This window comes from Pongo pygmaeus, chromosome 18 (genome assembly GCF_028885625.2).
Source record: "Pongo pygmaeus isolate AG05252 chromosome 18, NHGRI_mPonPyg2-v2.0_pri, whole genome shotgun sequence".
NCBI lineage: Eukaryota > Metazoa > Chordata > Mammalia > Primates > Hominidae > Pongo > Pongo pygmaeus.
Genome location: NC_072391.2, coordinates 25,532,216 through 25,559,793, shown reverse-complemented (window position 1 = coordinate 25,559,793; position 27,578 = coordinate 25,532,216). Strand labels below are relative to the sequence as shown.

The window sequence follows — 27,578 nt, the reverse complement described above, 5'->3', positions numbered from 1 at the left end:
TCTCAGACTCAAATGTCTCCTGGTTCAAAAAAAAAAAAAAAAAGGCCAGGCGTGGTGCTTCACGCCTGTAATCGGAGCACTTCGGGAGGCCGAGGTGGGCAGGATCACCTGAGGTCAAGAGTTCGAGACCAGCCTGGCCAGCGTGATGAAACCCTGTCTCTACTAAAAATACAAAAATTGGCCGGGCATGGTGGTGCACACCTGTAGTCCCATCTGCTCAGGAGGCTGAGACAGGAGAATTGCCTAAAGCCAGGAGATGGAGGTTGCAGTGAACCCAGATCCTGCCATTGCACTCCAGCCTGGGCAACAAGAGCAAAACTCCATCTCAAAAAAAAAAAGCGGGGTTGGGTGCAGTGGCTCACGCCTGTAATCCCAGCACTTTGGGAGGCCGAGGCAGGCAGATCACGAGGTCAGTAGATCAAGACCATCCTGACTAACACAATGAAACCCCGTCTCTATTAAAAATACATTAAAAAAAAAAAAAAAAAAAAAGCCGGGCGTGGTGGCGGGCGCCTGTAGTCCCAGCTACTCGAGAGGCTGAGGCAGGAGAAAGGCGTGAACCCGGGAGGCGGAGCTTGCAGTGAGCTGAGCTCACGCCACTGGACTCCAGCCTCGGCGACAGAGCAAGACTCTGTCTCAAAAAAATAACTAAATAAATAAATAAATAAGCTGCTGCAGGCAGGGGTCGACCAGAAGGCTCATACCCCATCTGAAAGGGGCAGCCATGATTCAACTTCAAATGATTGCCACCATGGGAAGCGTGGGCTCAATGTTGCCCTATTTTCCAATTTTTCAAGAGCTGCTGAAAACTTTTTTTTTTTTTTAATGTAAGGCCTTCTGTTCTTTAACATTTGTAATAAATTCTAACAACTTTTAAAAGCCTTCCAGATTTGGCTCATCTGCTGTCAGTTTGCTTTAGAGAAAGTATTAGAACCTCTCATTTCTTCATTTGCTCATCTATAAAACATAGAGTTTTTCTGTTTGTTTTTCAGACAGTCTCACTCTGTTGCCCAGGCTAGGGTGCAGTGGCAAGATCTTGGCTCACTGCAACCTCTGCCTCTGAGGTTCAAGTTATCCTCCCACCTCAGCCTCCTCACGAGTAGCTGGGACTACAGGTGAGCACCACCACGCCCGGCTAATTTTGAAGGGGGGCGGGTTGTGTTTCGTCTTGTTTTTTTCTTTCTTTCAGTGGAGACAGGGTTTTGCCATCATGCCCAGGCTGGTCTCGAACTCCTGGGCTCAAGCAATGCACCTGCCTTGGCCTCCCAAACTGCTGGAATTGCAGGCGTGAGCCACTGTGCCCGGCCTAAAGAATAATTTTTACCATTACAGAGTTGTAAGCTTCAGAGAAGATAATACATGGTAAAGTGCTTTTTTATTTTTATTTATTTATTTATTTTAAGATGGGGTCTCATTCTGTCGCCCAGGCTGGAGTGCAGTGGTGCGATCTCAACTCACTGCAACCTCCGCCTCCCGGGTTCAAGTGATTCTCCCGCCTCGACCTCCCTAGTAGCTGGCATGGCAGTACAGGCGCACACCACCATGCCTGGCTAATTTCTGTATTTTTAGTAGAGACAGGGTTTCACCATGTTGGCCAGGCTGGTCTCAAACTCCTGGCTTCAGGTGATCTACTCACCTCGGCCTCCCAAAGTGCTGGGATTACAGGCGTGAGCCACCACGCCCAGCCTAAAATGCTTTTTTAATTCCAAGCTTAAGAAAATCTTGGTTACCAGTTGATCTTTTGGTTTTAAGCTAATTTTTTTTAATTTTAAGAAGTTTGAACATTAGTATAACTATGCATGGGAGGTTGAACATACATATTTAGGTCCACTTGTTCCTAAATCCCCACTGCAATGACAAGAAATGGATTCTTTTGTTTGTTTGTTTATTTGTTTTTAAATAGCATAAGCCTGTGAGGATGAAGAGAAAGAGGATTGAACAGCAAGTTTTGGGTGCTGGAAAGTAGGTAGACTGTAATTGAATTAACAGACCCAAGAAGTCTGGATCCTAGATCAGCAGTAGAGAAATCTGAGAAAAACCCAATTTTCATTGCTGAACAAGCCCTGCAAGGCTGAGAAATTGGCATGAGGAGGCCCGACACCGTGGCTCATGCCTGTAATCCCAGCACTTTGGGAGGCCGAGGTGGGCAGATCACTTGAGGTCAGGAGTTAGAGCCCAGCCTGGCCAACATGGTGAAACACCATCTCTACTAAAAATATAAAAATTAGCCAGGCTGAGGCGGGAGAATCACTTGAGCCCAGGAGGCAGAGGTTGCAGTCAGCCGAGATCACGCCACTGTACTCCAGCCTGGGCGACAGAATGAGACTCCATTTCAAAAAAAAAAAAAGATTAGAAGTTAATAAAGAAAACTTTTCTGATGGTTTTGTTACAGCATACGTCAAAATTTTGTTACAGTCTTGACCAAGTGTGGTGGCTCACACCTGTAACCCTGGCACTTTGGGAGGCCAAGATGGGAGGATTGCTTGAGGCCAGGAGTTCAAGACCAGCCTGGTCAACATAGTGAAAGCCCATCTCTTAAAAAAAAGAAAAATTACAGTCTTGCTGCAAGTGTAAACCCACTGGGAATTCAAAGATTTATACTTGGTAGGGACATTTTCTAAAAATGTATTTTTTATTACAGTCTGCCTATGTAGATTAAACTGCACGCTCTTAAGTATACAAGTTGATGAATTTTTACATTTGTACACATCTGTGTCTTAACAACCCAATTCAAGATATTAGAACATTTGCAGGACTACAGAAGCCCCCCTGGACCCCCTCCCAGGCAATACACCCTCTCCCCACCCTGAAAAATGTTGGCCACTCTTCTGACCTCTATCTTGATAGAGACATTTTCTAGGAGAAGAAAATGGTTAGATAATCACTGTTAGACAAAATAGAAAAGAAAATAATGTTCTGTTAAAGGTCACTGCACTCTTGACTGACAAATGACCGTCAACTGAGTGAGTAGAAAGCTAGTTTCCCAGTGCAAATCTCAATGCTCTTAAATTTCAAAAGAAAAATGCTCAATGCTCAAGCATTTATCAGAAATGCTAGTTTCTTTCCAGAAGGAGGTTCTTACAGAAAGATATGGTCTCAGGCCAGGTTTGGGAGCATTTTCCTTTTATGGGAGCAAGAGAGGAAAGAATGGAGGGGATCCAGGACTGAGACCCCACACCCATTTCCACTATCCACAGCCTAGTGTTTATGATATAGGGACAGGCACACAAAGAATAGTCGGAGTTTCAGCCCATCCCTCCCTTGTCATGCATCCCGCTGCTGAGACCTTGTACGTCCAGGGGTTCTGATGCAACATTCTGCATCTCTTACTCATTGATTTCATGTCTGATTGTCATGAGAAAACTGTGTAAGGGGCTGCTGGACTGTAAGAAACTCTCAAAAGGGTGCTGTGCCTTCCAGGATCAGCTGTTTCCCTACAGGCTTCCTGTTAATTAAGCATCCTGCTCAGTATGTGTTCGTAGGAAGAGACAAGTTGCTCCAGAATGTTCTAGCAGAAATATTTCAGCCTTAGGAGTTTAAGACCAGCCCTTGCAACATAGCGAGACCCCTGTCTCTGTGAAAAAAAAAATTTTTTTTAAGTAGCCAGGCATGGTGTCATGCTCCTGCAGTCCCAGCAACTAAGGAAGCTAAGATGGGAGGATCACTTTAGCACAGGAGGTCAAGGCTGCAGTGAGCAATGATTGTGCCACTGCATTCCAGCCTGGGCAACAGAGCAAGAACTTGTCTCGAAAAAAAAAAAAAAATTATACGCACACACACACAGCTTCATTTGAGCCTTTGCCTTGCAAGGGGGAGGGGGTTATTGTTTACAGTTGACAGCTACCAAGTAGCACTGGGCTTTAGCAGAGAAAGCGAATTTATTACAGTGATAAAGGGATGCCTCCAACAGTGGACAATCCACTGGGCCTTGGAAAGGGTCTGGAGCTGGAAGCCAAAAAACCATCAGGATTTCCCTGACTCTGCTCTTCTCACTCTCTCATTCCCTCTTTTCCTATACACTGGCTTTTGTCTACCTCTCCAACTCACCTCACAGAATATAGCCATGCGAACTCCCCCTTTCTTCCTAGTTTTAGCCAGCCTCAGAGACTAATTCCAATGCAACACGGTCAAATTAACAAATCAGGCCGGGCGCGGAGGCTCACGCCTGTAATCCTAACACTTTGGGAAGCTGAGGCGGGCAGATCACTTGAGGTCAGGAGTTCCAAACCAGCCTGGCCAACATGGTGAAGCCCCATCTCTAATAAAAATACAAAAAAATTAGCCCGACATGGTGGCGTGCATCTGTAATCCCAACTAACTGGGAGGCTGAGGCAGGATAATTACTTGAACTTGGGAGGCAGAGGTTGCAGTGAGCCGAGATCACGCCAGTGCACTCCAGCCTAGGCAATGGATCGAGACTCTGTCTCAAAAAAACAAAACAAAAAACAAACAAAAAAACACAAATCAGTAACTCACTGAGTCTCAGTTCACATTCTCAAGACAGAATTTGATTGGTCCAACCTGAATCCTATGTCCACTGAAGAACGGTAGGACCCACTAGCCATGGCTGTGGGGGTGGGGCGTGCAGCACAAAGGTGGCTGCCAGGGACCCACTCTCTGGCTGGCCAGGCAGTTCCTAGAAAAATCAGACTGGGCAAAGATGCCAGCAATTATCCTTGACTGTGAGGATATTTCCTTTTGGAAAATCCAGTACCCAACTCACAAACAAAGTCCTTCCTGGTACTAAAATACCATGACAAACACTCCTATTGACTTAAAGGGGTTATTCCTCATTCAGCTTTGAACTCCCCACAACATCTAGCCTGTATCTTCAATCCATGGCTGCTTCTGTATTTTTTTTTTTCATGTCTTGAAGAGCAACAAATTTTCTAGCACAAGAAAATCTTTGCATACCATTACATATGTTAAAGGTAAATGGATGGCCAGGTGTGATGGCTCACTCCTGTAATTCTAGCACTTTGGGAGGCTGAGGTGGGAGGATAGCTTGAGACCAGCCTAAGCAGCAAAGCAAGACCCTGTCTCTACAAAAAATACAAAAGTTAGCCCAGTGTGGTGGCGCATGCCTCTAGTCCCAGCTACTTGGGAGGCTGAGATGGGAGGATCACTTGAGCCCAGGATGTCAAGACTGCAGTGAGCTGTGATCATACCACCGTACTCCAGCCTGGGCAACAGAGCAAGACCCCGTCTCTCTAAAAAAAAAAAAAAAAAAGGTGGTGGATGGAGGCAGGGAAAAGCCAGACTAAGGAGGGATTGAAGAGGAAAGATATAAAATGCCCAAATGTTAGGGGGGTATACCAACTGGATATTAGCCAGAAACTTGAATCATGGCCCTGAAAAGTCTAATACCGGTCAATGCAAAATGAGAATTCTACTTATAAAAGTGTGATTTATATAGTTTTTGATGTGTCTAAAGCATCACCAGCGTTAGTAGAGTTCCTGCCTAATTCCCCCATTCAGTCACCTTAAGCATTGACTCCACTCCCTGTGTTGAACAGAACTAATGGAGAAAGTAATCCATGTAAATGACAGAGGGAAAGAGAAATGACAGAGAACGATAGAGGACAAAACCTCAGATATGAGGGAGATTTGAGATTTCTTACACCAATAAATGTGAAAAATCAAGTAATGGGGCTTTGTTTTCCCAGAAAACGACAACTTGCCGAAGTTGACTCAGGAAGAAATAGAAAACATGAGAAGAAATAGAAAAAAAAAGTCATCAACAGTCATATAATTTGGCAAAATGGAAAAATATATGCATATCTATATCTATATAGAGAGGGTCTCACTCTCTCACCCAGGCTGGAGTGCAGTGCCTGAATCTCGGCTCACTGCAGACTTGACCTCCCTGGCTCAAAGGATCTTCCCACCTCAGCCTCCCAAGTAGCTGAGACTACAGGCACATGCCACCGTGCCCGGCTAATTTCTTTTCTTTTGTTTTTTGGTAGAGACAAGGTTTCTCGATGTTGCTTAGGCTGGTCTTGAACTCCTGGCATCAAGCCATCCTGCCACCTCAGTCTCCCAAAGTGTTAGGATTATAGGAGTGAGCCACCGAGACCAGCCTATTATTACTATTATTATTATATAATACTAGGGAAAGTATAAATATAGTCCGGCAATTTCATTTCTAGTGTATACCCTACAGAAATGTCCATACATAAGACAAGGAGCCATGTGCAAGGATACTTCCTGGTATTGTGTGTAATGACAAAAATTTAGTAACAACTTAAAAGTTGTTCATGGCATGGAATGAATGAATTAGTTCTATAGGCATCATAACAGACCTCAAAAACATAATGTTGGGGCTGGCACAGTGGCTCATGCCTGTAATCTTGGCTACTTGGGAAGCTGAGGTGGGAGGATGGCTTGAGCCCGGGAGGTCTAGGCTACAGTAAGCTATGATTGCACCACTGTACTCTAGCCTGGGTGACAGAGCAACACTCTCTTAAAATAATAATAATAATACTGTTGAAATGAGAAAAGCAAGTTTTAGGATATCAGTACAATGTGCTAACATTTGTATAAATGAAAAACATACAGATAACCATTTTATATATTATTCATAAATTTTATATGTAAAAATGTAAGAAATTATTGGAAAGATACACATCAAATTCATGACAGTTATTGACAGGGGAGAATGTTTGGGAGGGAGCCTTATTTCTATTTGCAATGGTCTAATAATTTCTATTTGTAATAGTGTGATCTATTTTTATTTATTTATTTATTTTTATTTATTTATTTATTTATTTTGAGACGGAGTTTCGCACTGTCGCCCAGGCTAGAGTGCAGTGGTGGGATCTCGGCTCGCTGCAACCTCCGCCTCCCAGGTTCAAGCAATTCTCCTGCCTCAGACTCCCGAGTAGCTGGGATTACAGGCATGCGCCACCACGCCAGGCTAATTTTTGTATTTTTAGTAGAGACGCTTGAACCCAGGAGGCGGAGGTTGCAGTGAGCGGAGATCGCACCACTGCACTCCAGCCTGGACAACAAGAGCGACACTCCACATCAAAAAAAAAAGAAAGAAAAGAAAAAAGAAAAGGAAAAAAATGCCACAATACTAAGTCATTAATTTAATGCCAGGTGGTGGCACTATGGATGATGATTTTTTTCTTTGTAATTTTTGTGCATTTTTGTTTTTAATATCTGCATATCCACACGGCTAGGTATTTTAAAATACAGTCTAGTGAAAAATAACAGCCAATTGCAGATCTATATGAATAATGTGATAATATTTGTGTTAAAATCCATACACAATAAAAACAAAGCTATCTTCTATGGATATATCTATATATATCCGTATAGATATAAACATATAAATTCACAGCAAAAGATCTAGAAAGATATATAGTGTTTTAGTCCATTTTCTGTTGCTTATAACAGAATACCTGAATCTGGGTAATTTGTAAAGAAAAGGAAGTTATTTCTTACAGTTATGGAGGCTGAGAAGTCGAAGGTCAAGAGTGTGCATCTGGTGAGGGCCTTCTTGCTGGTGGGGGACCCCTGCAGAGTCCCCAGGCAGTACAAGCCATCATATGGAGGGGGTGCTGAGCTGTTCCCTTGCTAGCTAAGGTCTCTCTCCCTCTTCTTATAAAGCCATCAGTCCCCCTCCCAAGATAACCCATTAATCCATTAACCCATTAATCCATGAATCCATGAATAGATTAATCCATTCATGAGGGCTCCATCCTCATGATCTAATCACCTCTTAAAGGGCCCACCACACAATACTGCCACACTGGGGATTAAATTTCCAACACATGAAATTTGGGGGACACATTCAAACCATAGTACATATTAAACTGATAATGATGGTTAGTTACGTCGGCGGAGGGGCCTAGGATGCGAGTCAAGGTCAAAGAGCATTTGTACCTTATCTGCAAAGTTTAAATATTTTGCAATAATTCACCTGTTATTTGTGTAAGTAAAAATTTAAACATAATTTTTCAGAGACAACTGCCCAGACCAGCTCCCGGGTTTGGCCGTCAGATCCCCTGGTGCGTGTTTCTGATCAGATCAATTTCTTCTCCCGGAGACACCCAATCCGGGTCGTATGTATTACCTGTGGGTTAACCAGGGGTCTCCAGGTTAACCATCCAACTCAGAGTAAAGTTTCTAAAAATGCGTTTTGCTCTAATACCTATTCGGAACAAACCTGGGTCTAAAGACCGGAGCAAGTGTTTATTTTCCAAGACACGGCTTTTTAAAATAATTCTATCGGGATCAGCTTGAACACACGTTAAGCAAAAAAAAAAAAACCTCAGCGAAAACGCCTCGCAATGTCCAGATTAAATGCAAATGCAAAAGCATTAAGTAGCTTTCTGGCAACAGCATGGCACAGCCAGGTAGCGTGGCCGAGCGGTCTAAGGCGCTGGATTAAGGCTCCAGTCTCTTCGGGGGCGTGGGTTCGAATCCCACCGCTGCCAGGGTTTTTCCGTTTTTGTCCCCGCCGCATACACTCCCTGCTCAGTTTTGCGTGTGCCATTAGCGCCCCCTGCTGCAGGGCGGGGCTCACGGCCTGCATGAATGGCGCGGCTGAGGGGGCGGAGCCGCGTGCGCCGGGGCGGGGCATTGTGGGTAAGAGGAAGCGCTGGGGCCGGCCCGCTCCCCCCACGTGTCCGCCGGAGTTTCTCCACCAGCAACATGGCCGCCGCCTGAGAGGAGAGCCGGGCCGCCGCCGCTTCTGCAGCCCGCGGGTAACTGGGCCGTTGCCGCCGTCCGCGCTCGGCCCCCGCGGAGAGGTGAGTCCCGTCTTGGCAGTGCCCGAGCTGGGGCTTGAGCCGGACCGCACTCACGACGTGGGCCTGGGCTAGATTCCCGAGTAGGCCAAGGAGGCCCGCGCCGCGCTGTGCCTAGCGGCTGGAGGCCTCTCGGGACTCGGGCGGGGAGGAGGGGCAGCCGGCTCCAGGCCGACCCCGGACTCCGACTTCCTTGACCTGACACCTGGGAGTTGGGGAGGCCGCGGCCGACGCTGGCGGCGGTGACTCAGGGTCCAGCCGACCTGCCCCACCCGGGCCTGGGAGGCCTCCTATGGAAGAAACACCTGTCCGCGGCGTCGGGTGTGGTGGCGGCTCGCGGCAGGGACTGCGTGGTGGGCGTGAGAAGGGGGCCTGACCACCCGCGAGGGAGCAGAAACCCATTGGACAGCGAGGCTCGGGATCGGCGGCCCGCCCCGATGGGCAGGGAGGGCACCTGCGCCTGCCGGAGCCCCCACTTCGCAGCTGAACCGGATTAGCCTCTGCCCGGCGAGGCCCGGGGTTCCTCATTCATTTATTCAGGCAACCATTCAGTGTTTACTGAGCCAACTCTGTGCTCCGTCTACGGCCCTGACCATTCGGTCCGAGGAGGTGTCAGTAAACAAACAAGGTCGTTCCTTTGGGTTAGCTTTAGAATTCCTTGGGCTTGGAGGCGGAAAGAAGAGAGCTTAGCGATCTCCACAGTTTCCTCATCTGTGAAATGGGGATAATAGAAATTCCTACCTCACAGGGTTGTGGTGACGGCTCAGTAGAAACCGGGTGACGCTCCTGCTTGCAGCGTTTGACTTGTGGCTTAGCGTCATTACCCGCTTACGTTGGCAGAAAACATGTTGTCAAGTAATACCAAACCTTTCCAGAGGTTACGTTTTTTAGCGTTCTGTCCTTACTCCCTTACTTCTCCCCGCAGCGGTCTGGAGGTCGGTACTTGGTTTCCCTACTTTAGGGATGAAAATAGGGAGGAATACCAAACCTAGACACTGCAGGTGGGTCACAGATGCCAAGCAGCTGTGGTGGGATTTGAACTTGTACAGTTTTGCTGTGGAGTCCAAGCTCTTACCCACTTAACCATACTGCCTTTTATCAGAGAGCTGTGCAGTATAGTGGTTAAGAATAAGAATAAGGATCTTTGACATCAGCGAGACCCAAGTTTCTGTCCTCATTCCACCTTGGATGAGTTACTTATCTCTGAACCACAGTCTCTTCATTTCTAAATTGAAGATGATAAATCTCTATTGATAGGGCTAATGAGAAGATTAAATATAAAGTATTCCTTGTACTATATTGAATGTCAGCTTCGTGCCAGGCACTGTTCTAGGTATTGAGAGAACCAGCAGTGGATTTTTTTTTTTAAAGTAATGCTCCCCATAACAGCTTTGATGAAGTAAACTATGATTATCTGCATTTCATAGTTGAGGAAACTGAAGCACTGGGAAGGCTTCATGGAGCTTACATTCTATTGCAGAAGACAAACAACACCTGAGCAAATAGACCAGGTAGTTCCAGATTAAGATGAGACCCACCAAGGAAAGAAAACAGATGTGGTAGGGCCTGGGAGGAGGTTGGGGGAGGCTTTTAAAATAGGGTGGTCAGGGAACCTATCCTCTCCTGCAGGTGTGGATGATATTTAATAAAAAGGAGCAACCTTGGAAATCCCTGTGGGAGAATAGATAATGTGCAAAGGACCTGGGGTGGACTGGGGCTTGGCTTGTTGGAGGCCCAGCAAGTGGCTACCAGCCTGGATGGTGAGGGGAAGACAGAGATAAGATCATGTAGGGCCTTAGGCGGCTCATGGAAAGGAGTTTGGGTTTTATTTTATGTGACAGTGACAGTTGACAGGTTTTAGGCAGGGAAATAATATGATTTACTTTTACTTTTTTTTTTTTGAGATGGAGTCTTGTTCTGTCGCCCAGGCTAGAGTGCAGTGGCAAGATCTCGGCTCACTGCAACCTCTGCCTTCTGGGTTCAAGTGATTCTTCTGTCTCAGCCTCCCAAGTAGCTGGGATTACAGGCGTGCATCACCACGCCTGGCTAATTTTTGTGTTTTAAGTAGAGATGGGGTTTCACCTTATTGGCCACGCTTTTCTGGAACTCCTGACCTCAGGTGATCCGCCTGCCTCGGCCTCCCAAAGTGCTGGGATTACAGGTGTGAGCCACCGTGCCTGGCTTTTTTTTCCCCCCCAGTAGAGATGGAGTCTCACACTGTGACCCAGGATGGTGTGCAGTGGTGTGATCATAGCTCACTGCAGCCTCAAACTCCTGGGTTCAACCAATACTGCTGCCTCAGCTTCCCAAGTAGTTGGGACTGCAGGCCACGCCAGGCTAAAAAAATTTTTTTTTTTTTTAAAGAGAGACCAGGGGGTCTCACTGTGTTGCTCAGGCTGGTCTTGAACTCCTGGTATCAAGCAGTTCTTCCACCTAAGCCTCCCAAAGTGTTGGGATTACCGGCATGAGCCACCATGCCAGCCTGATTTACTTCTTTCCAAAGACTCGCTGTTGCTGGGAGACTTGGAGGTAGGTATAAGGAGCCGTAGGGAGGCTTGGATGAGTGCTTTTCACATTGCAGGTTGAGATTTATTAGTGGGAAGTAAAATCAATTTAGGGGAATTGAAGCTAGCATTTTTTGTTTTGAATGAAGTAGAAAACATCACTGCCTGACGCATAGTAGGGACAGTTATGGTTATGTGAAACCTTGTTTCAGTTACGCAACTGTATGTATGTTCTGGGTTATTTATATAGGATGGATTTCTTACTGTGGTGGATCTTAGGCTGAAAACTTTGAAAGCCACTGAGTTGGATCACCTCGGCCTGGAGGATGAAGGGAGGTGACACTCTTTGTATCAACCCAGATGTACTATCCAGAGGAAGGAGCTCCAGCTCTCTAGCTGACAGGGCACCTCAGCCTCCCTGATCCCTGGCAGGGCAGAGGCCAACAGCATAGCAATAGCCGAGAAAGAACAATTGCGTCTTGGGAACCTCCCAGGCCATACCCTGTTAGTGCTTATGATCTGTCCCCTTGCTCACCTGGCAGGCCCCAGCCTCTCAGTTGTCCACTGCTCAGCTGCAGAGAAGGCAGGAGCTTGACATGTCTGTGGCACTTGGCAGCCGGTGCAGATGGGGTGAGGCCTTGGGCTCTCCCCTCCACACTGCCCTCTGTCTGCACAGCAGACAGTTGAGATGCACTGAAACTGTCCAGATGCGACTTCTGATTTTCATTCCATCCTCTATCTCTGGGACTGTTACGATAGCTGTTTCCCTGAAGTTTCTCTTTCTACCCCCTCCATATCTTCCTCTGCCCGAAATCCTTCTGTAGCTTCCTATTAAATAGCATTCCCATGGTTCATTTATTTAGACAACAAACATGTATTGAGTGCCTGCTGTGTGCTAGGCACTTGGGGTACCACAAGGGACAGAATAGACCAAAATTTCTGCCTTCACATAGCTTACAGCTTAGTGGCAATAGAGATGGGCACAGATGCAGAGCTGTAAACTCTCACATGGTGTTAGACACCTGCTATGGAGAAAACCAGAGCAGAGAAGGGAATTGAGGGGTGGGGGAGGCAGTTTGCAATTTGATTTGGAGAGGGAAGGTCTTAGCCATAAGGTGACATTTGAGCAAAAACCTGAAAGAGGTGAAGGGGGGGCCGTGAGGTTATCAGGGGGGTAGAGCAGCTACAAAGCCCTAGAGGTGGGTTTGGAGCAGAGAGGAGAGTAGGAGGCTTGTGGGAGATGAGGTCTGGCAGGTCAAGGGGCAGGAGATTGTTTAGGGTTTACATGAGATGATAAAGACTTTGGCTTTTGTGCAGGTGTGGTGGCTCACGCCTGTAATCCCAGCACTTTGGGAGGCCGACGCAGGCGAATCACTTGAGGCCAGGAGTTCGAGACCAGCCTGGCCAATATGGCAAAGCCCTGTCTCTACTGAAAATACAAAAATTAGCTGGGTGGATGGTGCACGCCAATTATCCCAGCTACTTGGGAGGCTAAGGCAGGAGAAACACTTGAACCTAGTAAGCAGAGGTTGCAGTGAGTCAAAATCACACCAAAGCACTTCAGCCTGGGCGACAGAGCGAGACATGTCTTAAAAATAAATAAATATTAGATAGTTCAAATGTTAAGTGGATCAGACAAAAATCATGCTGGTCTCAGCCAGGCACGGTGGCTCATGCCTGTAATCCCAGCACTTTGGGAAACCAAGGCGGGCAGATCACCTGAGGTCAGAAATTCAAGACTAGCCTGGCCAACATGGCAAGACCCCATCTCTACTAAAAATACAAAAATTAACCGGGCCTGGTGGTGCACACCTGTAATCCCAGCTACTTGGGAGGCTAAGGCAAGAATCACTTGAACCTGGGAGGCAGAGGTTGCAGTGAGCCGATCGTACCACTGCACTCCAGCCTGGGTGACAGAGCAAGACTCCGTCTCAAGAAAAAAAAAAAAATCATGCTAGTCTCACCCAAGAGCAGAGGTTTGGGAATTGCTGAGGCCTGGGGGTGCCTGAGTACCATCCTACCTATGACCACCCCTCTTCTCTTTGGGTTTGTGAAGGGGCAGACCAGCTGAAATACTCAACCCGCCCCGTGGAGACCTGCAGCCTTCCCTCTTCCTGGAATTTCTCCTCCCCTCTGTTGTCATGGCTTGCCCAAAGCCCTCTCTTCTTCCAGGTGCACCTCACATGCCTCCTCCCCAGCAGAAAGGCCTTGTCCGCCTCTCAACTCCCCTACCTGTACCTGTCACCTGAGGTCAGACAGCCTGGATTTGAAGTCCAGTTCATCATCCTGCTTGCTATGTGACTTTGGGTAAAAACACACACAGTACCTCTGAGTTCCAGTCTGTTCATTATAAAACAGTGACAATCACCACACCTCATAGGGTCATTGTGTTGAATACAGGACAGAACAGTGTGTGAAGAGGTCATTTTTAGACCAAAAACACGGAAGAGTCATCTCACGATTTGAGTTAAAGTCAGCTTGAAAATCAAATATCAGAGAGCTTTGGACTGTCTGTCTTCCTGTTCGACATCTGGCTCCTCTTTAAAGCTTCCCCAGGGCCCTCAGTTCTCCAGTGTTTTAATCATGGCTGGGACTAGCCAACTTCTGTCCTTCTGTCTGGCAGTGAATTCTCTGTGAGCAGAGAAGAAACCATTAAAGCTGGTCATTTGCCTTTCCCCGCAGGTGCAGTCGACACGTGTTGGCTTGGTCTACCCGCTTGCACCCACTGCTTGAGTGTTTCTTTTTTTCTTTATTTCTTCTGGCTGATGGGGTATAGGGTTGGTCATCCATTGTTGACTTCACAGTAGATGTAGAAAGAAGGTCGGTTGGTTGGTTGTGGGCTCCCCCACCCAGTGCAGGGCCTGTTGCAGAACAGGCACAAGGAAATGTTGGTTGAACGACTGACGGTCCCAGTCTCTTGCCCTCCTTTGCAGATCGAGCTGAAGGACTGCGCGGCTGGCTCTCCTCTAGTATGGCCAATGAAGAGGATGACCCAGTTGTACAGGAGGTAACTGCTGCTCTCTGCCCCCTGCTGCTGGGGCTGCAGGCAGTGGAATTGGGTCTTTTCCATGCATCCTCAGGCCAGTCTGGGACCTGCTGATGTTCTGGGACCCCTAATCCTTGCTGTTCCCTCTGCCTGGTCCCCTCTGCTGTCCCCCAGACCCCTGCGTGGCTGACCTCTCCCTTCCTTCAGGTCTCTGATCTGGCATCACCTCATCAGAGAGGGGCCTTCCCTGACTGCCCTTCCACACCCAGCTCCCCTCCTGCACCTTCCCATGCCTCTCTCTGCCCTTACCTTGGCGGTAACTCATCCTTGGCCTAGCCCCTGTCATCCCCTAGATATCAGTTGATTGCTTTCTTACCCGTCCACTGCTGTGCCGCAAAGCCGAGTACGGTGCCTGGCACCCAGGTACCCGGCGACTATTTGGTGAATGAATGAATAAATGGGCTCAACAGTCCCTCCTTCCCAGGCTTACGCAGATGCAGTCATTCAGCAGCTGTTCACTGGACCACTGTGTGCTGGGGGCTCTGACACATCAGTGAGCAGGGCAGGGTTCCCTTCCCTGGGAAGCTAATGGGCTGTGGGCAAGACTGATGAGGCAGGAGTCTCCGGGTGCAGGCAGTGGGAGGCAGATTTCCCTATTTTTTTTTTTTTGGAGACAGAGTCTTGCTCTGTTGCCCAGGCTGGAGTTCAGTGGCACCATCTCGGCTCACTGCAACCTTCGCCTCCCAGATTCAAGATATTCTCCTGCCTCAGCCTCCTGAGTAGCTGGGATCACAGGTGCCAATCACCATGCCTGACTAATTTTTTTTTTTTTTTTTTTTTTTTGAGGCGGAGTCTCACTCTGTCTCCCAGGCAGGAGTGCAGTAGTGTGATCTTGGCTCACCACAGCCTCTGCCTCTGGGTTCAAATGATTCTCGTGCCTCAGCCTCCCAAGTAGCTGGGATCACAGGTGCCTGCCACCATGCCTGGCTAATTTTTGTATTTTTAGTAGAGACGGGATTTCACCATGATAGCCAGGCTGGTCTCGATCTCCTGACCTCAAGTGATCACCCACCTTTGCCTCCCAAAGTGCAGGGATTACAGGCATGAGCCACCATGCCCGGCCCAGGTTTCCCTTCTTAGAGAAAGCTGTTTATAGTCAAACTCACCTTTCAGAATCCTTTTACCCAAGACTTAGACCTTTGGAAGGCAAAAGGCAAAAAGTAACTGCATCTGCCTTCAGCCTCCTTATATGCGGAGCCTGACCTCCAGTGGGAAGGGCAGGGGCAAGGAGAAGGTCCTCAGAGATGAATAGAGGTGGTTTTTCCTTGCTTGGGGGATGTTGCTAAGTTATTAGATTTGAGTTATTTAGATGCATTTAAGCTGCATCTACACTGCAGTAGCAGGAGTTACAATAGGGGGTTGGTGATGGGATAGAAAGTCCAAGGGACTCTGAGGACAGAGGCAGCACCCTCTGCAGCCAGAGGGCCTGGAATGCTTCCTGCCCAAGTTGTGCCTCAGCCAAGTCCTTGGAGGAGTGAGCAATCAAGGCTCAGGGGAGGCATGTGTGAAGGGCTCTGTAGGTACAGGGAAAAGCATGTGCAAAGGCCCAGGGGCAGGAGAGAATGTGGTTTATAGGAGGAGTTAGGAAGCAGGAAGGTAAACTGCTGCATGGTGGGGTGGGGGTGGTTAGTGTTGGGAAGAAAGGAAGTGGAGCCATCAGTCACGAAGGGCCTTGCAGACCCCCTAAGACGGGGTGACAGGTCGGTCCAGGAGGGGCAGGTGGAGGGCCCAGCCAGGAGGCACAGGCATAGGTGAGCCCTCGCCTGCCTGCCTCTCAGAAGAGCATTTGCCCAGGCTCTAGGACGTTTCCCGATCAGTGCAGCCCCAGGGAAGATGTGTGCTTACTGGGGGATTGTAAACTTGGGTGAGGGTACCAGGTGAACTCTTGCCCTGGTTCCCCTGGGAGCTTTCAGGAGGGATTCCTGAATATATACAGTGTGCAGCCTTGGATCCCCTTGCTTTTAGCATGAGCTGAGCTATTTCCTCCTTCCCCAAACTGCTTCCCTGAGCCACTACCCCTAACTGAAGCTGGAAGCGCTGGCACAGCCCGGGGACGTCAGCACTGTGTCCAGTCTCCCGGTTAAGTCATCTTCCCTTCTTCCCAGATTGATGTGTACTTGGCCAAGAGTCTGGCGGAAAAGCTGTATCTGTTTCAGGTAATTATGGGACTTGAAGGTAAAGAGGGGAGAAGCAGGTGTGGATGGGTGGTGTGGACTCAGGAACACGGGCAGGAAATGATGGGAAACCTCAGCTAGGGTTCTCGGTGTGGAGAGTGTCATGGGGTCTCTTTCCTTTCGTGGGTGGGTTAATATTGGTCTCATTTCAAAGATGGGAAAACTGAAGGAACACAGGAGAGGCAGAAGTGTGCAGCAGTTAAAGCTGGGGCTCTGGGGTCAGACCGGATTGAGATCCAACTCCATCACACCGTAGCTGCGAGACCGTGGGCAAGTTTCTTAATCCTTCTGTGTCTCACTTTCCTCACTTGCAAAGTGGTGATGGTAATAATGCCTGCCTCGTAGGGTCCCCGGGAGGACGGGCTGAGTCCACAGTGAAGTGTTTAGGATGCCGCCTGGCACAGAGTTAGTGCCAGTGATGATGGCCGCTGTTGTCATGGAGGCTCCAAGGGCAGCTCCATGGCAGCGTCTGTGAGCCCTCAGTCCTACCAGCTGTGAGGGCCCCGGGTTGCTACCTCTGCCCCCTCCCCTTGCCGCTGGGCCAGCAGCTTGTCATAGTGGCCAACACGTATTGAGCATTGACCGTATGCAGACTGTTTAAAGCATTTACCTAAGTTACCTCTTTAACCCCACGATAACCCTGTGGTGGTGATTATTACGTTTTATAACCGATATATTGAGATAGAATTTACACAATTTCCCCATTTCAGTGTGTAATGCAATGGATTTTAGTCTATTCATGGGGCTGTGCAACCAGCGCCACAGTCTATTTTGGGACAGTTTTGTCCCCCTTTAAAGGAACCCCATGCCTATTAGTGATCAGTCTGTGCCCCCCATTCCCACCTCTAACCCCAGGCAACCATTCCCCTTATTTTCTGTCTATGGTTTTGCCTATTCTGGACTTTTCACATAGCTGGAATCATGCAATATGTGGCCTGCTGTGATTGGCTGCTCTCACTTTGCACGATGTTTTCAGGGCTCATCCACATGGTAGCTATAGCCTGCATCAATATTTGATTTTTTTTGTTTTGTTTTGTTTTGTTTTGAGATGGAGTCTTGCTCTGTTGCCCAGGCTAGAGTGCAGTGGCTTGATTGCAGCTCACCACAACCTCCGCCTCCCAGGCTCAAGCGATTCTGCCTCAGCCTCCTGAGTAGCTGCGACTACAGGCATGCGCCACAAGCCCAGCTAATTTTTGTATTTTTAGTAGAGATGGGGTTTCACTATGTTGGCCAGCCTGGTCTCGAACTCCTGACGTTGTGATCCGCCCGCCTCGGCCTCCCGTAGTGCTGGGATTACAGTGTGAGCCACCGCTCCCAGCCAATATTTGATCTTTTACTGATGAATAATGTTCCATTTTATGGGAGACCACAGTTTGTTTATCCATTCATCAGCTGATGGGTATTTGGGTTATTTCTACTTTTTGGCTATTATAAATAATGCTACTATGGACATTCACATAGAAGTTTTTATGTGAACGTGAATTCTCATTTCTTCTAGGTATATGCCTGGTAGCAGAATTGCTGGGTCTGCGTTTAGCTTTTTGAGGCACTGCTGGGCTGCTCTGCCCCATGTTACATTCCCACAGTTAGAGTCAGTGTTCGTATCCCATGATGCACATGAGAACGCGAGGCACAGGGAGGCCCTCACGGGCACGGAGGCCTGGGGCACGCCACAGCAGCGATGTTGTAAGCCTGTGCTGGGAGGGCCTGGCCTCCACTCCCTGGGGTTCACCCTTATGGGCCGTGGGAATGGGGCCTGTCCTGTGTGTCTGCTTACCCTGCTTCCTTGACTGGCTGCAAAGTGATGGTGGAGGTGCCAGTGACCCCCGTGTGTCCAGAGTTCCAAACCCTGAGCCACCATTGGCTCTGTTTGCCTCCTCCATGCTCACAGCGGCCTTGGGAGGTGAGGCTGCTTAGCCTCAGGGAGGCGAGGTGCCTGCCCAAGTCCACAGTTAGCAAGGGGCAGGATGAGGACTGGAAGCCAGGCCTGTGATTCCAGAACCTGCGCCCTTCATCCTTCCCACCCCCAGTCAGGTGATCTCAGAACTGCCCCCAGCCCCAGCCCAGGAAGCAGGGAGGAATCAGGGCTTTGCTGTGTGAGTGAGCTTTTAGGAAATGACCGTCTCTTTGCGCTAGAATGTAGCTGATCTGAAAAGGCCTATTTTCCACACTGCCATGCCTCTACCAGGCTCATTCTACAGGCTGTTGTCAGACCAGGCAGAGCATTTGAGCAGGGGTCCAGACTTTGACTCCTTCACCTGAGAGAGACAGGGACAGTGTACTGTGAGGACAGATGTGGACAGGAGCCCCTGCATGTTGAGCGCATTGCAGTGTGAGCCATTCACGTAAAGATAAGAGCAGGCCATGGCTGCCTGGCTCTCATTTCCAGCATCTTGTGAGGAAGCTCACACAACCAGATAAGGAGAGCGAATGGAATCACGAATTCCCACCTGCCCATCGTCTGGCCTCAGCAGTGAGCAGCACGTGCCGGTGTTGCTTTCGCTCTTTGCTTCCTCGTGGACTCCTTTTGTTCGTCCTTCTCTCCCCGGATGGCCTGTCCACTAGTAGTTAGGCCCTGGACCCCCATCCTCACCTCCCATGGCCGTGCTCTGTGGGTTCCTGGAGCAGCAGCTTGCCGGTTTGGGTTCCTGTGTGTAGGCACATCCCTCGGAAGTCAGAGACATCCTGCAGTGGCCCTTTGGAAGGAGGCCGTGGGGAGCTGATGAGAATAGGTCTGCAGGTGGTGCTGGGCAGCTGGTACCCTTGTGGTAGGGTAAGGCCGGTCTCTGCTTGGGGTGGGCTTGGAGATAGCTATTGATTCTTGGCCGGGGCCCAGCTCTGGGCAGGGCTGGGCAGAGTGGACTTAATGGCTCCCTTCCCCTCCCCAGTACCCTGTGCGTCCAGCCTCGATGACCTACGATGACATTCCACACCTCTCAGCCAAGATCAAGCCCAAGCAGCAGAAGGTGGGGCTGGCCCCTGAGGGCAGTGGGGGGCGGGAAGAAAGGGTGATGAGGGTGGGAGCCAGTGGAGGTGAGAAGCTCAGAGAAGGAGTCATTGGAGAAGTAGGAGAACCAGCAGCTCCCAGGCCCTTGAAAGCTGAGGAAGGGAAGTGTCCAGAAAGACAGGGATGGGCAGCTCCAGAGAGGCCAGGGACGCATGAGGCTGATGAATGAGAGAATGGGGCCACATGTGAGCTTAGGTTCCCAGGATAAGACGGGGGCGGGCGGGTGAGCATGGAGTAGGTCTGATAGGAAGAGAATCTAGCGCCTGTCCATGGAAGGTCTGCAGCTCTAGCCCCTCCAGCCACATGGAAGTGCCGTCCCAGTATTGCTGGTTCCGCTGGCTTTTCAAGAGAAGTGGGAAATAAGGATTTTTATGAGAAATCTTTTGATTTTTAAGTGTTGGCACCTAATTTAGGTCTTTGGGAGTGAAGTAGAGGACAAACAAGATTACAGGACTCTCCACTTCCTTCTGACATTTTTGTTGGAATTTGGGTTTCTGGCCCTTGGTGTGGACTGAAGTCCAGGGGCCCTTGGGGACATGTGTCAGTCCCGCTTCTGGGCAGGGACCTGGTTAGGAGGTGGCCATGGCGGGGCTGGGATGTCCCTTGGGGAACCATGTCTTGGGGTCCTCATAGCTGGTGGGGGTGCTTGGTACCTCCAGGTAGAGCTTGAGATGGCCATCGACACCCTGAATCCCAACTATTGCCGCAGCAAAGGGGAGCAGATCGCGCTGAACGTGGACGGGGCCTGCGCCGACGAGACCAGCACGTATTCCTCGTGAGTTCCAGGCCCCAAGCCTGTCCGGTTTCCCTGCGTTCACACAGGAGCCTCCGAAAGACCTTAAAGACATTGACCCCCTTTGCCCCATCACTGGGCCCCCCACCAGTGTCCCAGCCTTTGGAGGGCTGGGCCTGTCTCAGACCCTGCCCTCCTGAACTAGCTGGTCCCAGAGCTCCTACCCACTCCTTGTCTCTTGGTCTACAAACAAGGCCATGGGTTTTCTCATCCCCAGGCTGCCCTCCTGAGACCCGCGTAGGCTGCCCTGCGGCCTTGGTCCCTGGCTGTGGCAATTCAGAAAGTGTCTAGGGGGTGGAGTGCGCTGTGGCCACAGGTCCTGGCTCGGAGCTGCCTTCCCCTGTGATGTTGCTTCTCCCTGTGCTCCAGGAAGCTGATGGACAAGCAGACCTTCTGCTCTTCCCAGACCACCAGTAACACATCCCGTTATGCCGCTGCACTCTACAGGCAAGGTACCCGGGGCTGGGCATCCCATGGTGGGGACATGGCACTGGGGGGGCTGGGCAGGGAGAGAACCTCCCCAGCCTGGTGTCCATCTCCCACCTGCCCTGAAAGCTAGACACCTGTCGGGGACGGGCAGATGTGGAAATAACAGAAATGACACATTGTCAGGGGACTGAAAGTGGCCACCTTTGTGGACTGCTGGCTGGACACTGCCTGACCAGATGGGATGGGTCTCCAGGTTCATTTGTCCTCCCGGGACACAGATACATACAAGTAGCTAACATAAGTCTGGGGACAGAATTTTGTCTTTAAATATGAAGCTTATGACAGAGCAATTCCATTCCTAGGCAGCATCTATCCAAAAGAAATGAAAACATGTGTCCACACAAAACCATACACAGTTGTTCATAGTAGCATCTTCATGATAGCCAAAAAGTGGAAACAACCCAGATGCCCATCCGCTGGATTCATGGAGAAACAGAATGTGGTCCATTCACGCAATGGGATGTTATTTGACCACGGAAAAGAATGAAGCACTGATGCTACCACGCAGATGAGCCTTGAGAACATTGTGCTAAGTGAAAGAAGCCATATGCTTCTTCACTCACAGCTACGCGCTGTGTGATTACGTCTCAGTCAGCGACCGACCACATACTCAATGGTGGTCCCGTAAGATTATAATGGAGCTGAAGAATTGGCTTACCTAGTGATGTCTTAATGAGCCTGACCCTGTGTAGGCCTAGGTGAACTTGTATGTTTGTGTCTTAGTTTTTTGTTTGTTTGTTTTGTTTTGAGTGTTTTGTTTTGAGACAGAGTCTCGCTCTGTTGCCTAGGCTGGAGTGCAGTGGCACGGTCTCAGCTCACTGCAACCTCCGCCTCCTGGGTTCAAGTGATTCTCCTGCCTCAGCCTCCCGAGTAGCTGGGATTACAGGCATGCATCGCCACACCTGGCTAATTTTTGTATTTTTAGTAGAGATGGGATTCTGCCACGTTGGCCAGGCTGATCTCAAACTCCTGACCTCAGGTGACTCGCCCACCTCGGCCTCCCAAAGTGCTGGGATTACAGGTGTGAGCCACCACGCCCGGCCTGTGTCTTAGTTTTTAGTAGAAAGTTTAAAAAGTTTAAAAAAAAAAAAGGTAAAAAGCATATAGCTGAGTGTGTTGCCTCCTACCTATAATCCCAGCGCTTTGGGAGGCCGAGGCAGGCCCAGGAGTTCCAGACCAGCCTGGGCAACATAGTGAAATCCCTTCTCTACAAAAAATACAAACATTAGCTGGGCATGGTGGCACATCCCTTAGTCCCAGCTACTGAGGAAGCTGAGGTAGGAGGATTGCTTGAGCCTGGGAGGCAGAGGTTGCAGTAAGCTGAGATTCCGCCACTGCACTCCAGCCTGGGCAATAGAGCAAGACTCTGTCTTGAAAAAAAGCATATACAATAAAGATATATTTTTCATAAATTTATTTATTTATTTATTTTTGTAGAGGGAGTCTTGCTCTGTTGCCCAGGTTGGAGTGCAGTGGTTCAATGTTGGCTCACTGAAACCTCTGCCTCCCGGTTTCAAGCAATTCTCCTGTCTCAGACTCCCGAGTAGCTGGGACTACAGGTGCACACCACCACGCCCAGCTAATTTTTGTATTTTTAGTAGAGACAGGGTTTTTGCCATGTTGGCCAGGCTAGTCTCGAACTCCTGACCTCAGGTGATCCACCGGCCTTGGCCTCCCAAAGTGCTGGGATTATAGGCATGAATTACTGCGCCCAGCCTATTTTTTTTTTTTTTTTTTTATAAATTAAGTGTAGCCTAAGTGTGCAGTGTGTATGAAGTCTACAGTAGCATGTAGTAATGTCATAGGCCTTCACGTTCACTCACCACTCCCTGTCATCCAGAGCAGCTTCAGTCCTATAAGCTGTTTTTAGTCTTTTATACTGTACTTCTGCTGTACCTTTTTTGTTAAGGGTTTTTTTGTTGTTGTTTGTTTTGGGGTTTTTTTTTTTTTTTTTTTGAGACCGGGTCTCACTCTGTTACCCAGGCTGGAGTACAGTGGTGATCATAGCTCACTGCAGCCTCTATCTGCTGAGCTCAAGCAATCGCCTTCCCTCAGTCTCCTGAGTAGCTAGGACTACAGGGCATGCCACCACATCTGGCTAATTTTTTTAAAAAATTTTTGTTGAAATGGGGTCTTGCTATGTTGCCCAGGCTGGTCTCAAACTCCCGGGCTCAAGCGATCCTCTTGCCTCTGCCTCCCAAAGTTCTGGGATTACAGATATGAGCCACTGCACCCAGCCTAGGTATATTTAGATACACAAATACCATTCTGTTACAACTGTCTACAGTATTCAGGGGAGTAACATGCTGTACAGCGTGTAGCCTGGGAGCAATAGGCCATACCATAGAGCCGAGGCGTGTAGTAGGCTCTGCTGTCTTGGTTTCTATGAGAGCACTCTGTGATGTTTGCCCAACGATGAAATCACCTAACGATGAATTTCTCAGAACGTATCCCCATCATTAAGTGATGTGTGGCTGTATGTGAAATGTCCAGAATAGGCAAATCCACAGAGGCAGAAAGTAGATTAGTGGCTACCAGGGACTAGTGGGAGAGTGGAGTGGGGATTGCCTGGTTCTTTTTGTGGTGATGAGAATGTTCTAAAATTGGTTGTGCTGGCTGCACAGCTTTGTGAATATGTTAAAACACATTGAATTATGGCTGGGAGTGGTGGCTCATGCCTGTAATCCCAGCACTTTTGGAGGCCGAAGTGGGCAGATCACCTGAGGTCAGGAGTTCGAGACCAGCCTGGCCAACATGGTAAAATCTCATCTCTACTAAAAATACAAAAAAATTATCCAGGCGTGGTGGTGAGTGCCTGTAATCCCAGTTACGCAGGAGGCTGAGGCAGGAGAATCGCTTGAACTCAGGAGGTGGAGAATCGCTTGAACTCAGGAGGTGGAGGTTGCAGTAAGCCGAGATCGCACCACTGAACATCCTAGGCAACAAAGTGAGACTCCATCTCAAAAAAAAAAATACATTGATTAGTATGCTTTAAATGAGTGGACTGTATGGTATGTGAGTCTTGTCCCAAAGCTGGTAAAAAGTACAAGGCATGGCCGGGCGCAGTGACTCACACCTGTAATCCCAGGACTTTGGGAGGCCAAGACGGGCAGATCACGAGGTTAGGAGATCGAGACTATCCTGGCCAACATGGTGAAACACCATCTCTACTAAAATACAAAAAAATTTAGCCGGGCTTGGTGGCACACACCTGTAGTCCCAGCTACTTGGGAGGCTGAGGCAGGGGAATCACTTGAACCGGGGAGGTGGAGGTTGCACTGAGCCGAGATCATGGCACTGCACTCTGGCCTGGGTGACAGAGCGACACCCCGCCTCAAAAAAAAAAAAAAAAAAGTACAAGGTGCTTAAGTATTTAGTCTCAAAAGCAACGAACGAAACTAATCTGAATACTTAGGAAACAAAACGGGATAGGATCAAAAGTAGTGTCATATAACTCACGCGTTCTGTTTAGAACCCATGTCTCAAGCATGTAATTCTTGAAAGCCACATCCCTTGCAGCAGGAGGGAAAGTCATCATCTTTATCAGAGGCCATGTGGACACTCCACCCAGTTCTAGCAGGGCCTCTTCTCCAGCCACAGTGGCACTAGTGGACTTCCTAGTGGAACGGGTGGGATTTTGGCAGGAAGAGGTGGAGGATAAAAAGGAGAGGAAATCCAGGTGTGTGGGGTGGGACAGTAAGGGTGATCTGGCTGAGGCCTGGAGGGTAAACAGCAGGGTGGATTTGATGAGGATTAGCTGCCTAGTGTGGCAAAGCAAGCAGCTGGGGAGAGGGGCGTGGAACCAGGCTGGGAGGTGGGACTGAAGGAAGTGGCTTCGAACAGAAGAGTCCAGGTTCCTGTCTTAGTGTGGGCTGTGTGCTTGCTGTGTCCAGCAGGGCCAGGTGGAGTTGGGGATGGTCCCTGGCCTGGTGGTCCCAAGACTCTAGGATTGGGTGCTGCAGCGGGAATGGGAGGCGGTTTGATGGTGGACCTAGGCCTTCGGGGGACTTGGTGACTCCCTTGAGCCAAACTTGGTGGGTTTCTAGAGTGGAGTCCAAGCCCTTCTTCCTCCGCCAGGTGAGCTCCACCTGACACCTTTACATGGCATCCTGCAGCTGCGGCCCAGCTTCTCCTACCTGGATAAGGCTGACGCCAAGCACCGGGAGAGGGAGGCGGCCAACGAGGGTGAGCCCGGGATCCCCAGCCCTGCTGCCTGCCTGCCATCATCCTGGGGGGGATGGCTTGGTCCTGGGAAGAGGGATGGAATGATAGGATGTTTAGCAGGATCCCTGGCCTCTACCTACTAGATGCCAGAAGCACCCACCCCACAGTCGTGACAGTCAAAAAGGTCACATTGCCCAGTATCCCCGGGGTAAAGGGGCAAAACTGTCCCGGATTGAGAACCACCGGCTTAGGCAGCTCCCTCTGTGAGGAGAACTCCCAGCACCCCAGCCTGAGGCTTCCCTGGCGGGTGGGGTTGAGAGAAGGGAGGTGGAGGCTCCCCAGGACTGCAGTCAGTGGCTTGTCTCTCTTGCAGCAGGGGACTCTTCACAGGATGAGGCAGAAGACGATGTTAAGCAGATCACGGTGAGCCCTGGCCCCTGGTGGAGGAGGGTGCTGCCTGGGCGGCAGCAGGACCGGAGACCAGGGGGTAGCAGGTCTTCGCAGAAAGCAGGTGGAGCAAACAGGGTCCATGCTTTTGAGCCTTCTTGCTGGGCTACCTGGAGGGAACAACCTGAGTTGTTCCAGCTATACACAAGACGGAAGCCCTGGCTGGATCCAGGAGATGTGTGCCTGGGGCTTGGCTAGAGTCACCTGGGAGCAGGAAGCTGGGGCCAGGAGCCCTGAGGACCCGCAGACCAGCTCTGCGATGAAACCCGTATCTTAACAGAACCAAAGTCAATTAACTGTGATTCTATCCTCTTTATGGGGCATGGATGAATAGTTTTCGTTTTAATAGTTATTCCTGAATTTTAAAGATTTTTCAAAGAATCTTAACCTTCCATTTATGGTTTGTAAAGTTTTCCCTATTTAAGCATATTTAGATTAAAATGAGTAGTACCGAAAGAAAAATGCTACACATAGAATGATGATACACAAGTATGGCTAGAGAGTGGTGAGTGTTTGGATGTCCTTGAGGACTGGGGAACACGGGCATAACGGACATGGAGGTGGCGCACGGAGCTCATCCTGTTCTCTCCGTAGCTTATTAGGACCTTAGAAACTCCCTTCCACTCTGGGGAACTTAGAAAAGGCGTCCTGGGTCTGTCCGCTTTAAGGACTCTGCTGGCTCTGGTTCCTGGGACTCGTAATCCCCCTCAAGCCTCTGGGCTGGGCAGGCACAAGCAAGTATAAGCCGTTCCCTGGCGTGTGCAGGCAGCTCTGGGAGGGACACGGTTGGAACGGAATTTAAACGACCTGTGCTAGGAAAGGAAGGGAGAGTGGAAGACCCCTATACGGAGGTCTCTGGTCTTCTGGCAGGGGCTGAGACGGCAGCCCAGCAAGGGTCACAGGCCTGAGGGTATGACCTCTTCCCCTTCCCACCGCAGGTGCGGTTCTCCCGGCCGGAGTCAGAGCAGGCCCGCCAGCGCCGTGTGCAGTCCTATGAGTTCCTGCAGAAGAAGCACGCAGAGGAGCCCTGGGTCCACCTGCATTACTATGGCCTGAGGGTGAGTGAGGGTGAGCGGGGCCTCGTGGGGTCCTGGGGGAAACACCCCAGTGCCTGGAAGGGTCATGGTGTGGCCTCCATGTCTCACCTTGAACTTAAGTCAAATTCATGAGTCATAGCCACAGATAGAGGATCGAGTCCTGTGGGCAGTTTACACTTCACTCCAGCCGAGCCACTTAGCGTGGGCCCCAGGAGAGCAAGAGAAAAAGATGCGAGTCCTTGGTTCCCTGGGTGGGGTTTGGCCCCTGGGCATGGGCATCTTGCTGGGCTTGCAGTGGGGCTAGTGCCTGATAACATATTTTTGCTGCAGCCCAGGCCCTAAACGCAGGCCAGATGTGTTCTCCGGTTCTGTCCTAGAGAGTTGGTCGTGTGTTGCCATCCCAGAGTTCCCAGCACACCTGCCCGGGGGATTTTTTTTACTATACTTGGTTTTCATCTGGTACGCTGACTTTATTAATTTTATTTTTATTTATTTATTTTTTATTTATTTATTGAGACAGTCTCATTCTGTCACTCAGGCTGGAGTGCAGTGGCTCGATCTCAGCTCACTGCAACCTCCGCCTCCCGGGTTCAAGTGATTCTTCTGCCTCAACCTCCCAGGTAGCTAGGACTACAGGCAGCTGCTAATTTTTTTGTTTTTGTTTTTTTAGTAGAGATGGGGTTTTGCCATGTTGGCCAGGCTGGTCTCGAACTTTTGACTTCCAAGTGATCTGCCCACCTCAGGCTCCCTAAGTGCTGGGATTACAGGCGTGAGCCACGACCACCTGGCCCTGGTGCATTGACTTTAGAACCTAACCCTTGAAACTGTGTACTGAGTGAGGAAGCTTCCAAAGACACCATGGGCCAGGGCTCCCAATATTTTCTGGGGTGGGGAACAACTCCTGATTTCTCTGGAACCTTCTTGGAAGATATTTGTGTTAACAGACCCTTAGACTCGGGGTCAAACTTCTAGACACTGCTGTTTCCTGCTGCGTGACCTTAGGCATGTTAGCTAAACTCTCTGAGCCTCAGTTTTCTTACTTATAAAATGAGAGTAATAATAATAGTACCTACCTTGCTGAGTTATTTTGAGGGTGAGATGGGTTAGTATATTTACAGTCGGTGGAACAGAGTCCACCACATCCTAGATGCTCAGTGAACG

General features: G+C 49.5%; 1 protein-coding gene and 1 non-coding gene across 6 annotated transcripts in view; both read left to right on the top strand.

Annotated features, from left to right (window-relative positions):
* The first annotated feature begins 8,362 nt into the window (after positions 1-8,362).
* Positions 8,363-8,444, top strand: TRNAL-AAG (transfer RNA leucine (anticodon AAG)). The gene has a single exon. It is a non-coding gene; the product is annotated as a tRNA-Leu (tRNA).
* A 154-nt stretch (positions 8,445-8,598) lies between these two features.
* The window catches only part of POLR3E (RNA polymerase III subunit E), a 36,859-nt gene continuing 17,879 nt past the window's right edge, over positions 8,599-27,578 (top strand). The window contains exons 1-9 of one of the 5 annotated variants that reach the window (XM_054455624.2): positions 8,599-8,759; positions 14,194-14,267; positions 16,412-16,462; positions 19,369-19,446; positions 20,147-20,262; positions 20,650-20,732; positions 24,847-24,954; positions 25,307-25,356; positions 26,319-26,438. In XM_054455624.2, coding sequence (XP_054311599.2) covers positions 14,232-14,267; positions 16,412-16,462; positions 19,369-19,446; positions 20,147-20,262; positions 20,650-20,732; positions 24,847-24,954; positions 25,307-25,356; positions 26,319-26,438 — 642 coding nt within the window. In that variant the 5' untranslated portion in view covers positions 8,599-8,759; positions 14,194-14,231. Of the gene's footprint in view, positions 8,760-14,174; positions 14,268-16,411; positions 16,463-16,634; positions 16,751-19,368; positions 19,447-20,146; positions 20,263-20,649; positions 20,733-24,846; positions 24,955-25,306; positions 25,357-26,318; positions 26,439-27,578 lie in introns of those variants that run through there. The other 4 variants (XR_008494769.2, XM_054455625.2, XM_054455626.2 and 1 more) reach the window with 4 other exon arrangements.